The 16,582-nt window shown below is 49.9% G+C and overlaps 1 protein-coding gene across 1 annotated transcript in view; it reads right to left on the bottom strand.

The window, feature by feature from the left end:
- Window positions 1–15,014: 15,014 nt before the first annotated feature.
- RBM34 (RNA binding motif protein 34) overlaps window positions 15,015–16,582 on the bottom strand; it is a 53,929-nt gene continuing 52,361 nt past the window's right edge. The window contains exon 12 of the mRNA XM_075322857.1: window positions 15,015–15,669. Coding sequence (XP_075178972.1) covers window positions 15,199–15,669 — 471 coding nt within the window. The 3' untranslated portion in view covers window positions 15,015–15,198. The remainder of the gene's footprint in view (window positions 15,670–16,582) is intronic.

Genomic DNA, 16,582 nt, shown 5'->3' with positions numbered 1-16,582 from the left:
GCGTTTTTCCGCATAGACTTGCATTAGCGCCCTATTGTGCCGCATGGCCTTGCGTTGCGTCCGGTTTTCGCCGGATGCGGCATATTTAGCCCATGCGGTGGCCAGATGGAACATTGCCTGGCACGTTTTTTTATGTGGCGAAAAAACCGCATCGCACCGGATCCGGCGCAATGCAGCACGATTTACAATGCAAGCCTATGGTCGCTGGATGCGGCGTCCTGCAGCAAAAACCGCATCTGACCGCCGGATGAGGTTTTTTGCACTGCGCATGCTCAGTATCAAGCCGAATCTTTCAAAAAACGGACAGGCCGCATGGAAAAACTTATGCAACGGATCCGTTTTTTTTCGCCACATCCGTTGCATAGGTTTTTGAGCCGGATTGAGCTGCACTGCAAAAACTGGATGTGTGAAAGCAGCCTTATGCCACATCCGGCAAAAAACGGACGCAACGCAAGGCCATGCGGCACAATCCGGCGCTAATGCAAGTCTATGAGGAAAAAACGCATCCGGTGGCAAAAGAAAACCTGATGCGTTTTTCTGCAAAGCGCCGAATTGTGCCTGATTTAAAAAAACTGATGTGTGAAAGCAGCCTAAGGCAGGTTTCACACATCCGGCTTTTCTCCACTTTGTCGGATCCGGCACGCTCCTGTACAGTGTATACAGTACAATGGCCGCGCAACAAGCTCCGGTCACATGCTGTCATGTGACCGGATCATGTGACCAGGAAGTTGCAGCGCGGCGATTGTAATGTATACACTGTACGGGAGCATGCCGGATCTGATAAAGTGGAGAAAAGCCGGATGTGTGAAACCAGCCTTAGTGTGCTCTTGGCTCCTGTCTGGTGTAAGTGTTCTGAACTTGGCTTCTGACCTCTTCCTGACCACATCTCTGGCTGCTCCCTAACGTTATACATTACCTCCCAGCTACTGACCTCAAACGTCTTCCTGACAACGTCTCTGTTAGCTCCCTGAACATTATACATTACCTCACGTCTACTGACCTCAGACCTCTTCCTGACCACGTCTCTGTCTGCTCCCTGAACGTTATACATTACCTCCCGGCTACTGACCTTGGACCCCTTCCTGACCACATCTCTGTTAGATCCCTGAACATTATACGTTACCTCACGTCTGCTGACCTCAGACCTCTTCCTGACCACGTCTCTGTTATCTCCCTGAACGTTATACATTACCTCCCGGCTACTGACCTTGGACCTCATCCTGAGCACATATCTGTCTGCTCCCTGAATCTTATATGTTACGTCCCAGCTTTTGACCTCAGACCTCTTTCTGATCACGTCTCTGTCGGCTCCCTGAACCTTAGGTTACCTCCCGGCTACTGACCTTGGACCTCTTCCTGAGCACATATCTGTCTGCTCCCTGAAACTTATATGTTACCTCCCAGCTTCTGACCTCAGACCTCTTTCTGATCACGTCTCTGTTGGCTCCCTGAACCTTAGGTTACCTCCCGACATCTGACCTCAGACATCTTCCTGACCACGTCTCTGTCTGCTCCCTGAACCTTATACGTTACTTCCCGGCTTCTGACCTCGGACCTCTTCCTGACCACATCTCTGTCTGCTCCCTGAACCTTATATGTTACTTCCCGGCTTTTGACCTCAGACCTCTTCCTGACCACATGTCTGCTCCCTGAACCTTATACGTTACCTCCCGGCTTCTGACCTCAGGACCTCTTCCTGACCACATCTGTCTGCTCCCTGAACCTTATACGTTACCTCCCGGCTTCTGACCTCGGACCTCTTCCTGACCACATCTCTGTCTGCTCCCTGAACCTTATATGTTACTTCCCGGCTTTTGACCTCAGACATCTTCCTGACCACATCTGTCTGCTCCCTGAACCTTATACGTTACCTCCCGGCTTCTGACCTCAGGACCTCTTCCTGACCACATCTGTCTGCTCCCTGAACCTTATACGTTACCTCCCGGCTTCTGACCTCAGGACCTCTTCCTGACCACATCTGTCTGCTCCCTGAACCTTATACGTTACCTCCCGGCTTCTGACCTCAGGACCTCTTCCTGACCACGTCTCTATCTGCTCCCTGAACCTTATACATTACCACCTGGCTTATGATCCCGGCTTGTCTGACTACCCTTCTATTCATACTGCTCGTAGTGTCTAGCATCATAAAAGTCCTGTGGAATATATTGGCGCTATATACATATCTACTCATTTCCCTTCCTGCCAATCCATTTCTCCAATCAGACTCTTCAGGGCGGCTCTCCTTGCATGCATCAGTAAAACAAAACCACCATTCCAGGTCTGACACAAATTTGCACACAGCTTTTAAAGGAAAATTGTCATTTTTTGCTTAGCTGCAATAGCTCAATGTGTGAGATTTGGATGTGCAGGCCGTGTCTTATTTTTCTACAGTTATAGCTTTTAAAGGATCCGATCCTATGAGGAACATTTACAGGATTTGAACATATTTAGCTTGCAAAAAAAAGTCAGAGGAGATTTGAAGGAAACCAGTCACCAGTTTGACTTATAAACTAAAGCTAGCACCTTAAAGGGAATCTGTCACCAGCATAATGTAGCTACAGAGACCCTGATTCCAGCGATGTGTCACTTACTGAGCTGTTTGCTGTCATTTTTAGAAAATCAATGTTTTCTCTGCAGCAGATCTAGCAGTTATACAGAGCTCATGAATATGCTGGACTATCTGCAGCACTCCAAGTAGTCCTGTAATGATAATCTACTGCTGCTTACACAGTGATTTTATCAAAACTACACTTAGCAGCCCAGCAAGTGACACATCACTGGAATCAGGATCTCTGCCCCTACATTATGCTGCTCTCAGATTAGGTGGTAAAAACCTGGTGACAAATTCCCTTTAAGCAGCGCCTGTGCTCCTTTCTATAAAGGTGCATGTTATGACTCGCCCTCTACACGCCACAAATAACTTTTAAAAATCTCCAGCGCTGTACGGTAATCCTTAAATCCAGTCCGTTGTGCTTCCTTTGTTGCGGCTCCTGTCCCTCCTCTCCATGCTGATCTCGGTCCTCTGCTGATGATTGATGTGGATGACACCACCTGCGCCATCCACTGTGCTGGGCAAAATCTTATGGGCAGTCGCGATTACATAGATGTGCATGCATGTGTGGCGCCCCTGAGCCAGCAGGCGCCGCAGGGTATTGCATCCAGTAACAGATGCAGTGCCTGCCCCAGGTTCTTGGAAGACCAGTGGTGGTAACCAATAACACACACAACCTTGCCCCCAATCCACAGGCTGGGTACCAGGCTAGACATGGGTACAGAGGGATAGCTGCCCATTGGTCGGGACCTGTCCAATCCCACTAGTCAGGAACCAGAGGAGGAGCTAGCGAGTGTCAGTTGTCAGTTAGGTAGGAGTTAGGCTATGTGCGCACGTTGCGTAAATTCATGCAGTTACGCTGCGCTTTGCAGCGTAACTGCATGCGTCCTGCGACCCTGCACAGTCTATGGAGATTGTGCAGGGGCCGTGCGCACGTGGCGTCTCAGAGCGCAGCGCTTCGGCTACTGCCGAAGCGCTGCGCAAAAGAAGGGAATTTTGTTACTTACCGTAAATTCCTTTTCTTCTAGCTCCAATTGGGAGACCCAGACGATTGGGTGTATAGCTACTGCCTCCGGAGGCCACACAAAGCATTACACTAAAAAGTGTAAGGCCCCTCCCCTTCTGGCTATACACCCCCCGTGGGAACACGGGATGCTCAGTTTTAGTGCCAAAGCAAGAAGGAGGAAAGCCAATAACTGGTTTAAACAAATTCAATCCGAAGAACATCGGAGAACTGAAAACCGTTCAACATGAACAACATGTGTACCCGAAAAAACCAACAATCCCGAAGGAAACAGGGCGGGTGCTGGGTCTCCCAATTGGAGCTAGAAGAAAAGGAATTTACGGTAAGTAACAAAATTCCCTTCTTCTTCGGCGCTCCATTGGGAGACCCAGATGATTGGGACGTCCAAAAGCTGTCCCTGGGTGGGTAAATTAATACCTCATGTTAGAGCTGCGAAAACAGCCCTTCCCTACAAGGAGGCAACCGCCGCCTGCAGGACTCTTCTACCTAGGCTGGCGTCCGCCGAAGCATAGGTATGCACCTGATAATGTTTGGTGAAAGTGTGCAGACTCGACCAGGTAGCTGCCTGGCACACCTGTTGAGCCGTAGCCTGGTGTCGTAATGCCCAGGACGCACCCACGGCTCTGGTAGAATGGGCCTTCAGCCCTGAAAGAACCGGAAGCCCAGCAGAACGGTAGGCTTCAAGGATTGGTTCCTTGATCCATCGAGCCAGGGTGGATTTGGAAGCCTGCGACCCTTTGCGCTGACCGGCGACAAGGACAAAGAGTGCATCCGAGCGGCGCAGGGGCGCCGTGCGGGAAATGTAGATTCTGAGTGCTCTCACCAGATCTAACAAATGCAAATCCTTTTCATACTGATGAACTGGATGAGTACAAAGAGAAGGTAAGGAGATATCCTGATTGAGATGAAAGGAGGATACCACCTTAGGGAGAAACTCCGGGATCGGGCGCAGCACTACCTTGTCCTGGTGAAAAACCAGGAAGGGGGCTTTAGCTGACAGCGCTGCCAGTTCGGACACCCTCCGAAGAGACGTGACGGCTACCAGAAAGGCCACTTTCTGTGAGAGTCGAGAAAGTGAAACATCCCTCAGAGGCTCGAAGGGCGGCTTCTGTAGAGCAACTAGCACCCAGTTCAGATCCCATGGGTCTAACGGCCGTTTGTACGGAGGGACGATATGACGAACCCCCTGCAGGAACGTGCGTACCTGAGGAAGTCGTGCTAGACGCTTTTGAAAAAATACAGATAGCGCTGAGACTTGCCCTTTAAGGGAGCCGAGCGACAAACCTTTTTCCAACCCAGATTGTAGGAAGGAAAGAAACGTAGGCAATGCAAATGGCCAGGGGGACACTCCCTGAGCAGAGCACCAGGATAAGAATATCTTCCACGTCCTGTGGTAGATCTTAGCAGACGTGGGCTTCCTAGCTTGTCTCATGGTGGCAACAACACCTTGAGATAATCCTGAAGACGCTAGGATCCAGGACTCAATGGCCACACAGTCAGGTTCAGGGCCGAAGAATTCCGATGGAAAAACGGCCCTTGTGACAGCAAGTCTGGTCGATCTGGCAGCGCCCACGGCTGTCCGACCGTGAGATGCCACAGATCCGGGTACCACGACCTCCTCGGCCAGTCTGGGGCGACGAGTATGACGCGGCGGCAATCGGACCTGATCTTGCGTAGCACTCTGGGCAAGAGTGCCAGAGGTGGAAACACATAGGGCAGCTGGAACTGCGACCAATCCTGCACTAAGGCGTCTGCCGCCAGAGCTCTTAGATCGCGAGACCGCGCCATGAAGGCTGGAACCTTGTTGTTGTGCCGAGACGCCATTAGGTCGACGTCCGGCATTCCCCAGCGGCGACAGATTTCCTGAAACACGTCCGTTTTCTACGCCCGGGATGTGAACTGCGGATATGGTGGAGGCCGTGGCTTCCACCCACAGCAGAATCCGCCGGACTTCCTGGAAGGCTTGCCGACTGCGTGTCCCGCCTTGGTGGTTGATGTATGCCACCGCTGTTGAGTTGTCCGACTGAATTCGGATCTGCTTTCCTTCCAGCCACTGTTGGAAGGCCAGTAGGGCCAGATACACTGCCCTGATTTCCAGAACATTGATCTGAAGAGTGGACTCCTGCTGAGTCCACGTACCCTGAGCCCTGTGGTGGAGAAAAACTGCTCCCCACCCCGACAGACTCGCGTCTGTCGTGACCACCGCCCAGGAAGGGGGTAGGAAGGACCTTCCCCGTGACAATGAGGTGGGAAGAAGCCACCACTGAAGCGAGTCCTTGGCTGTCTGGGAGAGGAGGACTTCCTTGTCTAAGGACGTCGACCTCCCGTCCCATTGGCGGAGAATGTCCCATTGAAGTGGGCGCAGATGAAACTGGGCAAACGGAACTGCTTCCATTGTCGCCACCATCTTCCCTAGGAAGTGCATGAGGCGTCTTAAGGTGTGCGATTGACCTTGAAGGAGAAACTGCACCCCTGACTGTAGCGACCTCTGCTTGTCCAGCGGAAGCTTCACTACCGCTGAGAGAGTATGAAACTCCATGCCAAGGTATGTCAGTGATTGGGTCGGTGACATGTTTGACTTTGAAAAGTTGATGATCCACCCAAAAGTCTGGAGCGTCTCCAGCGCAACGTTTAGGCTGTGTTGGCATGCCTCCTGAGAGGGTGCCTTGACAAGCAGATCGTCTAAGTAAGGGATCACCGAGTGTCCCTGAGAGTGCAAGACTGCTACCACTGCTGCCATGACCTTGGTGAAAACCCGTGGGGCTGTCGCCAGACCGAAGGGCAGGGCTACGAACTGAAGATGTTCGTCTTCTACCACGAAGCGTAGAAAACGCTGGTGCTCTGGAGCAATCGGCACGTGGAGATAAGCATCTTTGATGTCTATTGACGCTAGAAAATCTCCTTGAGACATTGAGGCAATGACAGAGCGGAGGGATTCCATCCGGAACCGCCTGGTTTTTACGTGCTTGTTGAGCAGTTTTAGGTCCAGAACAGGACGGAACGAGCCGTCCTTTTTTGGCACCACAAACAGATTGGAGTAAAAACCTTGACCTCGTTCCTGAAGAGGAACAGGGATCACCACTCCTTCTGCCCTTAGAGAGCATACCACCTGCAGAAGGGCATCGGTTCGGTCGGGAGGTGGAGAAGTTCTGAAGAACCGAGGCGGAGGACGAGAACTGAACTCTATCCTGTACCCGTGGGACAAAACGTCTGTTACCCACCGGTCCTTGACCTGTGGCAGCCAAATGTCGCAAAAGCGGGAGAGTCTGCCACCGACCGATGATGCGGAGGGAGGAGGCCGAAAGTCATGAGGTAGCCGCCTTGGAAGCGGTTCCTCCGGTTGCTTTCTTTGGGCGTGAGTGAGCCCGCCAGGAATCTGAGCTCCTCTGCTCCTTCTGAGTCCCCTTGGACGAGGAGAATTGGGCCCTGCCCGAGCCTCGAAAGGACCGAAACCTCGACTGTCCTCTCCTCTGTTGAGGTTTGCTTGATCTGGGCTGGGGTAAGGAAGAATCCTTACCCTTCGACTGTTTAATGATTTCAGCTAATTGCTCACCAAACAGTCTATCTCCAGATAATGGCAAACTGGTTAAGCATTTTTTGGAAGCAGAATCTGCTTTCCATTCCTTTAACCACAAGGCTCTGCGCAAAACCACAGAGTTGGCGGACGCCATAGAGGTACGGCTCGTGGAGTCTAGGACCGCATTGATAGCGTAAGTCGCAAACGCAGACATTTGCGAGGTTAAGGACTTGCGGCACTGATGGACGTATGAGAGAGTCCACCTGCTCCAGACCAGCTGAAATAGCTTGGAGTGCCCACACGGCCGCGAATGCTGGAGCAAACGACGCGCCGATAGCTTCATAGACCGATTTCAACCAAAGGTCCATCTGTCTGTCATTGGCATCTTTTAGTGAAGCCCCATCTTCCACTGCAACTATGGACCTAGCCGCAAGCCTGGAGATTGGGGGGTCCACTTTTGGACACTGGGTCCAGCGTTTGACCACGTCAGGGGGAAAGGGATAACGTGTATCCTTAAGACGTTTGGAGAAACGCTTGTCTGGATGAGTATGGTGTTTCTGGACTGCTTCTCTGAAGTCAGAGTGGTCCAGAAAAGTACTCAATTTACGCTTGGGATACCTGAAATGGAATTTCTCCTGCTGTGCAGCTGCCTCCTCCGCTGAAGGGGCTGGGGGAGAAATATCCAACAGTCTATTGATGGCCGCTATAAGATCATTTACCATAGCGTCACCATCAGGAGTATCCAGATTGAGAGCGGTCTCAGGATTAGACTCCTGATCAGCTACCTCTGCCTCATCATACAGAGAAGCCTCTCGCTGAGACCCTGACCAGTGTGATGACGTCGAGGGTCTTTCCCAGCGAGCTCGCTTAGGCTGCCTGGGACTGTCGTCCGAGTCAGAGCCGTCAGCCTGTGATGCCTGAGACCCCCTTGTAGCCTGGACTAGTTCCAACTGAGGGGGACCGGGGAACATTGCATCAACAGTGTCCATGGTCTGAGTGACCGGCCTGGACTGCAAAGTTTCAAGTATTTTTGACATAGTCACAGACATCTTATCAGCAAAAACTGCAAACTCTGTCCCCGTCACTGGGGCAGGGTTCACAGGCGTCTCTGCCTGGGTCACTACCACCATAGGCTCCGGCTGACGAAGTGGCACAGGGACCGAACATTGCACACAATGGGGGTCAGTGGAACCTGCCGGTAGATCAGCCCCACATGCGGTACAGGCAGCATATAAAGCCTGTGCCTTGGCACCCTTGCTTTTTGCGGATGACATGCTGTTGTCTCCTCAGAGCAATAGGGTATAAGCCAAGAAGCGACCGTACAGTGCAATATATAGGTACAGACAAAAAGTACACTAAATAACACTGTGGCACTAGTGGGGTCAGCACTTTTGTGCTGCTTACCGCCCGCTTAACAGCGGGTGTGTGGTCGCCAGAATCCCTTGTCTAGGTCTCCCAGGGCTATGTCCGTTCTCCAGCTCAGACTGCGTGCAGGAATGGCTGCCAGCGTCCTGTGAAGAGGGGCGGGCCGTGGGCGTGCTGCAGACAAAAAGCGGGAAACTGGCGTCCCACTGTGCCCAGTGAGAGGGCTGGAGTATGTAAATAAGACTCCAGCCCTCGGCGCTGACTATTGTACAGCGTCTCTCCCCTTCCGTGATTGACAGGGTTGGGGGCGGGAACGAAGCGGAGCTAGGCCGCAAAAGCCGGGGACTAGATTTATGAGCGCTGCCGCCGTAAAAGCGCGGTCAGCGCGAGTCCCCGGCGCACTACAAGTCTCAGCCGCGCCGCCGCTCCAGGGGCGGTCGGCGCGGTAGTTCCCAACACAGAAAAGTCACTCAGCAAAGCTGTAGTGACTAAGACCCATGCGCACAGCGCTAGTGTCCCCGGCGCACTAGCACACCCAGCAACTCTGGCGTGTGCCTGTGCCTGTCTGTACGGGGACACAGAGTACCTGACTGTTGCAGGGCCATGTCCCTGACGGCACTCAGCTCCGTATCCAGCAGGATCTCCGGGTCTGTGGATGGAGCCCGGCCTCAGAGTCTGGAAGCCGTTAAGATCCCACTTCCCCAGAGCCCTTCAGTGGGATGGGGAAGGAAAGCAGCATGTGGGCTCCAGCCTCCGTACCCGCAATGGGTACCTCAACCTTAACAAACACCGCCGACACAAAGTGGGGTGAGAAGGGAGCATGCTGGGGGCCCTAGTATGGGCCCTCTTTTCTTCCATCCGACATAGTCAGCAGCTGCTGCTGACTAAACAGTGGAGCTATGCGTGGATGTCTGACCTCCTTCGCACAAAGCTTGAAAACTGAGCATCCCGTGTTCCCACGGGGGGTGTATAGCCAGAAGGGGAGGGGCCTTACACTTTTTAGTGTAATGCTTTGTGTGGCCTCCGGAGGCAGTAGCTATACACCCAATCGTCTGGGTCTCCCAATGGAGCGCCGAAGAAAGAAGTGACATGTCACTTCTTTCCTGCGCTTTGCCGGCAGCTCCTGCTCTGTCTATGGCAGGAGCTGCAGGCAGAGCGCACGTTCTCGCCGGCACCATGCGCTTCAGAACGGAGCTTTTCAGCTGCGCTCTGAAGCGCACCTTTTCGGTGCTGGGCTAGTACGCAACGTGCGCACATACCCTTAGTCAGCGAGGAGTAAGGAGAGGAGAGGAAGAGACACAACGTGTGTTGAGACCTGCAGTAAGAACTGTGGGCAAAAAGAACGGTAGCCTGTGAAGTACGGTCCCAGTACTCACAGGACCAAGCACAGTCGGGGTGCAGATCCCTAGTTCAAGAAGACGCTTCAGGCTGACCTGATCATTCTGCCCGGTGAGGGGACCATCAAGGACCTCCCTGTCCATAGTGTCCATCGCACAGTAGCAAAGAGGGAACCTGGGAGCAGGAACCAGAGTCCACCCACGAGAGGTTCAAGCTGCCTGCCATACAGGCCAAGGGAGAGAGAAACCAGGAGGGGACTCCTAGACGCTTCAGGTCACGGGGACCCACCAATTCCACAAAGGGTGCAAGGAAGAAGAGCTCTCCAGGTCACAGCACTGGCACCAAAAGAACACTTGGCAGAAACCAGCACCAGTCGGGTTATAGCTCCGCGACAGTGAGTAAAGACCAGTTCTGTGTCGTCTGAGTTCTTCCCACACTACTCTCATCATTGTCCCCTGGGGCTCAGCCCCACTTGCGAAGGGCCATAACATCCAAGCTGCATCTAACCAGCAGCCCCAGTATAAAGAGACTTTACAGCGGCGGCTCTCTGCATATAACCACATACCGCAAGTGATGTCATGACAAAAACTTTACTATAAATACCCACTTTTTTTTTTTTAAAGTGACCCCCAGGGTCACGGAACAGGGCAACAGCCATGACACCCGTGACATCTCCCCTGTGAAACCAGGCCCGGGACAGAGCACCCCGAAGCCCTGGGGCGCGTCACATGAAATGGCAAAGTCTCTACGCAGACACAAGATTTAGCCTAGGTATGTGGATGACGCAAGAGACGTCATCAACAACGCTGGGCAAAGTCTCACGCCTGTCCAGAGACATCACCGGGTCGCGCATGCACATCTATGTATTCATATGCATGATAATAGAGACCACACACTACCAAAACACATATACACCACAGACCAGAGCTCTGAATCTAATACAGAAACCACAGCGTATGCCCCCGATGTATAATATCCGGCTCTCAGTGTATATCTTCCAGCCCCTCATCCCCAGTGTATAACATACGGTCCCTCACCTCTGACCTCGTGTATAACATACGGCCCCTCATCCCTGGTGTATAACATACGGCCCCTCACCCACCGGTGTATAACATCTGGCCCCTCATCCCCGGTGTATAACATACGGCCCCTCACCCACCGGTGTATAACATCTGGCCCCTCATCCCCGGTGTATAACATACGGCCCCTCGCCTCTGCCCTCGTGTATAATATACGGCCCCTCGCCACTGCCCTCGTGTATAACATACGGCCCCTCGCATCTGCCCTCGTGTAGAACATACGGCCCCTCGCCTCTGCCCTCGTGTATAACATACAGCCCCTCGCCTCTGCCCTCGTGTAGAACATACGGCCCCTCACCTCTGCCCTCGTGTATAACATACGGCCCCTTACTCACCTGTGTATAACATACGGCCCCTCGCCTCTGCCCTCGTGTAGAACATACGGCCCCTTACTCACCTGTGTATAACATACGGCCCCTCGCCTCTGCCCTCGTGTAGAACATACGGCCCCTCGCCTCTGCCCTCGTGTATAACATACAGCCCCTCGCCTCTGCCCTCGTGTAGAACATACGGCCCCTCACCTCTGCCCTCGTGTAGAACATACGGCCCCTCACCTCTGCCCTCGTGTAGAACATACGGCCCCTCACCTCTGCCCTCGTGTAGAACATACGGCCCCTTATTCACCTGTGTATAACATACGGTCCCTCACCTCTGCCCTCGTGTATAACATACGGCCCCTTACTCACCGGTGTATAACATACGGCCCCTCACCCACCGGTGTATAACATACGGCCCCTCACCCACCGGTGTATAACATACGGCCCCTCACCCACCGGTGTATAACATACGGCCCCGTTCATAAAATACTTTCCCTTTTAAATCTTCCCCATCACCTGTGATATTATTGAGAAGTGGAAGGAAACGCAGCAAATCGGACCCCATATCGTTACAGAGCGGGGGCCAAGTGTTGAGGGCAGAAAAGTCTCCACCGCTCTGCTGACCCCATAACTGCAGAGTCCAGACCTCCCCTGGTAACATCAGCACAAGCACTGCGCCCGCCGGGGCTTCATGGCCGAGCAGCTGCAGCCGTCTTTCACCTTGGCCCCATCCAACACCTTTAGGAAGAACTAGAATGGAAATTGTGAGCCCGGCCTCTGCTCAGTGTCTGACCGCAAAAATGCTCTTCTGAATCAAGCAGCAAATATTCCCACTGACATTGCCAAAATTATGTAGAAACCCTCCAGTTGCAAAATAAGGCGCAATGTATGGTTGGACCAACATTATTCGACTTCTCACACTTTTCTAAACAAAGGGTAGGGCTTCGTAAAAGCAGGTAGCTAAAAATACATAATAAATTGACTATTGTAGGGTTAGAGAATTTCGCCACCACCAACCCGGACAGCACCACCCTCCTCCACAGGCTTTGTCTGGTATTGCACCTCAGGCACATTGGCCTTAAAAATTAGAGCTATACTCACCTCTTCTTTTTAACTGGGTAACTTGCAATGACACTCCAGCATCCCTCCTATGCTTTGTTCACAAGTAGTTATTTATTTTACTCCCTTATATAGCGCCATTAATTGCACAGCACAGATGTGATCATCACTGTCCCCATTGAGGGTCACAATATAAAATTCCCTATCCTTGCAGCGTGGGAGGAAACCCACACACCCATGATGAAGTCAGACCGAAACATACGTCGGGGTTTGGCGTTCAGCGTGGTCTCACATGAATGCTTCCATCTACTAGGTAAACCCTTGTGCGCACTATACAGTGTGTCCACCCATATCCTGTCCACCGCCATTAACACTAGAACTACTAAGATAGTCATTTTGACTACTTTGCACCATGTATTTCTATATAGGTGTCACAAGTCCAGTAGTTCTAGTGTTAACTTGAGAACGGCGGCAGCTATAGGCATAGAAGTGGTGTCTAGGTATAGTAAAGTAGCCATGCGCTACGCAATGAAACCACCTATAGCGCCACCTGGTGGAAAGCAACGGAGTTAGCATTTTTATCTTGAAAACGGAACGAGATAGAGAAAAAAAGTGAATTACAAAGTTGTAGGGCATCATCAATTCAATACGAATCGACACCTTGCATACAGGAATGCTATGATTAGAACGTGTAAAACTCACAAGGCTGCGGACGTGAAGCGATACCTCATGGAGACCTTCCTACAAGTCATTGGGTATGGTGGCTGTGTGGAGTGGCCTCCACGCTCACCTGACCTGACCCCATTGGACTTCTTTCTGTGAGGTCACATCAAACAGCAGGTGTATGCGACCCCTCCACCAACATTGCAGGACCTACGACCACGTATCACAGATGCTTGTGCAAACGTGTCCCCTACCATATTGCACAACGTGCAGCAAGATACAGTATGCTGTGCAGAGTCCAGATGTGCATTGCAGCCGACGGGGGCCACCAAGAGCATCAAAGTTAAATGAGCGCCATATGCGTGACCAGCATTCAATGTTTTGGGGGGGTCATGGGTTTCATATCATAGCATTTCTGTATGCAAGGTGTCGATTCGTATTGAATTGAGGATGCCCTACATTTTTGTAATTCACTTTTTTCTCTATCTCGTTCCGTTTTCGAGATAAAAATGCTAACTCCGTTGTTTTCCACCAGGTGGCGCTATAGGTGGTTTCATTGCGTAGCGCATGACTACTTTACTATACCTAGACACCACTTCTATGCCTATAGCTGCTGCTGTTCTCAAGTTAATGGTGGTGGACAGGATATGGGTGGACACACTGTATATTAACATGCTTTTCATTTTCATGATCTTACCGTTTTGCCTTGCACTTTATATCAGCTGCACACAGACACTATGATCTGGCATAGTGCCACTCTATGGAATATATTATGTACAATAGGTCCCTTATGTGCTGCATGGCGCTGATGTTTTTATATGCGATATGCTTTTTCCTGCGGTGTAGTCCTTCTGGTGCAATATAAACCCTTTTGATGTGCAATATACTTGTTTTGTTTGTTTTTTTTACTATATTTATCGTCCAATTTAGATTATGATTTTTTTCTAGTAAAAAATTCCTGTGCATTATTGATATTATAGTTAATTTATTAACTTATTTATTCTTTTTCCGGTTAAATATCAATTTGCTTATCTGCACTTTAATATTTATACCCGACTTTGTTTAAATTAGCAAATTTTGTCATATTGGCCCTGTACCTTGTTTTGTGACTCTTATGTAGTATGACATTTCATGTGAGCATGCATGCCTCTTTTAGAATTTTTTGTTGTTGTCACTTAACCATTTACTAGTTATGTTAATACTTTTTATTTATAACTAGCTGTACTAACCGGCTTCGCCCGGGTTAATAACTGTTGTTAACAAAATAGAATGTATTAACATTCCCGGGATAGAATGTAAAAAATAGAATGTATTAACGCCCGGGATACTGTCTCTGTTTCTTTCCCATTCTCTGTCTCCCCCTCTGTATATATCTCTCTGTCTCTCTCTCCCTGTCTGTCTCTGACTGTCTCTTTCTCCATCTGTCTCAATCTCTTTCCCTGTCTATCTCTGTCACTTTCTCTGTCAGTCTCTTTCCCTCTCTCTCTTTAACTGTGTCTGTCTCTTACCCTGTGTCTCTTTCCCTCTCTGTCTGATTCCCTGTGTCTGTCTCTTACCCTGTCTGTGTCTGCCTCTTTCCCTGGCTGCATTGTGACACGCCAACATTCCATATAAGGGCGTGGCTGCGCATTCTTCTTAAGTTCTGGCTGCACTGTGGCTCCCAGCTCCATTCGCTTTAATGGAGGCAGTTTTTTTTGGAGAATAACTGTAAAGCGCGGGGTTAAAATTTCCCCTCAAAACATAGCCTATGACGCTCTCGGGGTCCAGAAGTGTGAGTGTGCAAAATTTTGTGGCTGTAACTGTGACGGTGCAGATGCCAATCCCGGACATACACACATTCAGCTTTATATATTAGATAAAAATTACATTATTTGCACCAGATCTCTGTTTTCTTTCTGGTTGGACACCCATGCAAACACGGGGAGAACACACAAACTGCTTGTCGATATTGTCCTTAATGGGATTTTAAACCAGGACCGCAGCGCTGCAAAGCAACAGAGCTAGCCAGCATGTGACCGCTGCAGCCAATCCATGTTCTTAGTGGTCATATTCTGTACAGTTAGCATCACCACTCTGACCTGCGCCATGATTTCATAGATCATTGGGGATAAAAAAATGAAAACTACAATTTATTTTTTTACAAATTCGCACAAACCTTTTATGCTAAATTCTGTAATAGGTAAAGGAAAAACTAAAATGAACCACAGGTCCTTCAGCCGCAGCCCTAAGGTCCCACAAGTCTACAGGATTTATAACATGGTCTTTGTATTAAGTCTCTGTCCACGTCATTTTTTCTTTGCTTGCTGCTTGTTTGGCCTTTTGTACCGCGGCTTCTTGTATGGATTCTTATTTGTTTGCTTGTCCCTCGGCTTATTGAATGGCTTCTTGTTTGTTTGGTTGTCCCTCGGCTTATTGAATGGCTTCTTATTTGTTTGATTGTCCCTCGGCTTATTGAATGGCTTCTTGTTTGTTTGGTTCTCCCTTGGCTTATTGAATGGCTTCTTGTTTGGTTTTGTGGCCATTTGATTGATCTTATTGTTTGGCCTTTTGTTTTTGCTCTTTGTACTATCCGCCCTCTCGCCCACGAAGGAGTGTTTCTTCACATGTCCCTTGTTTAGCGGCTGAAACTTGGGTCTGAAGCCGCTGTTTTTATCTGGTCCTTTTGCATCATTGGCGACACACCGTTTTATTCGGAGTTTTCTCCCCATGAGCTCAGAATTCCCCAACTTAAGTGCAAGCAGCACAGCGTCGGTCCCCTGCAAAAAAATAAAATAAAATATGCTTTTGAGGACAGTGTAATTCAGACTGGTTATTGAGCTAGGAGTATTCCCATATAAGACAGACGTCAAAAATGTCTGCTAAATGCAAATCCAGACCTTTATGGCAAATCATGTGCATACCGTGAGAATACAATATATTTTTCTATATGCTTTTCTACTGTGAGAATACTAGATGTATTTCTATATGCTTTTCTATAATTAAGCTTTCTCTTGTATATGAGTAACAAGATAGAGCCTGTCTCCTGATTATTGCTGCATATCAGGGAGCAAGTATGTGTACACCAAGGTCTGGAGCTGATATGTAATACAAGGAAGAGACTGAAGATGATTATGATGACGACTGGCTGTATCTGAGCAAGGTTCGGACCCATAACTGATGAGCTACGTGACAAGGACCCTGCGAGTTATAGGGGGTTGAAGATGGGGCCCCACGAGCACTGGAAGGGCTGAAGAGGAAATCCCAAATATGGACATAAACATAACATGCTTTCTGCATATGCTTCTAGTATAACCAATGGCATACTGCGAGGAATGTTGCTAAGAGATTAACCCACTATTGCTCTATATAAAGGCTTGTAACAATACAGCATGTGTGGTGTGCACCTCCTTTTTTCTGAGAGAGGAAGTTATACCAGCAATCTTTGTGTGGTCTGAATTCCTCCTGCTAGCACTCAGTAACTTTCCATTTGAGATTCAGCAGACAGTCACTGGATGGAAATTTCCCGAAACTGTGAAATCTTCCTTATCAATATACCTATAATGTCTGAGATAGGACGACTATACACACACACACACACACACACACACACACACACACACACACACACACACACACACACACACAATAATTAGCTGTATTACTGCCCAGCAATTTTACAGTTCTTCCCAT

This window comes from Anomaloglossus baeobatrachus, chromosome 9 (assembly GCF_048569485.1).
Source record: "Anomaloglossus baeobatrachus isolate aAnoBae1 chromosome 9, aAnoBae1.hap1, whole genome shotgun sequence".
Lineage (NCBI taxonomy): Eukaryota > Metazoa > Chordata > Amphibia > Anura > Aromobatidae > Anomaloglossus > Anomaloglossus baeobatrachus.
Note: the sequence above shows the minus strand (reverse complement) of the source record. Positions and strands in the feature narration are given on the sequence as shown.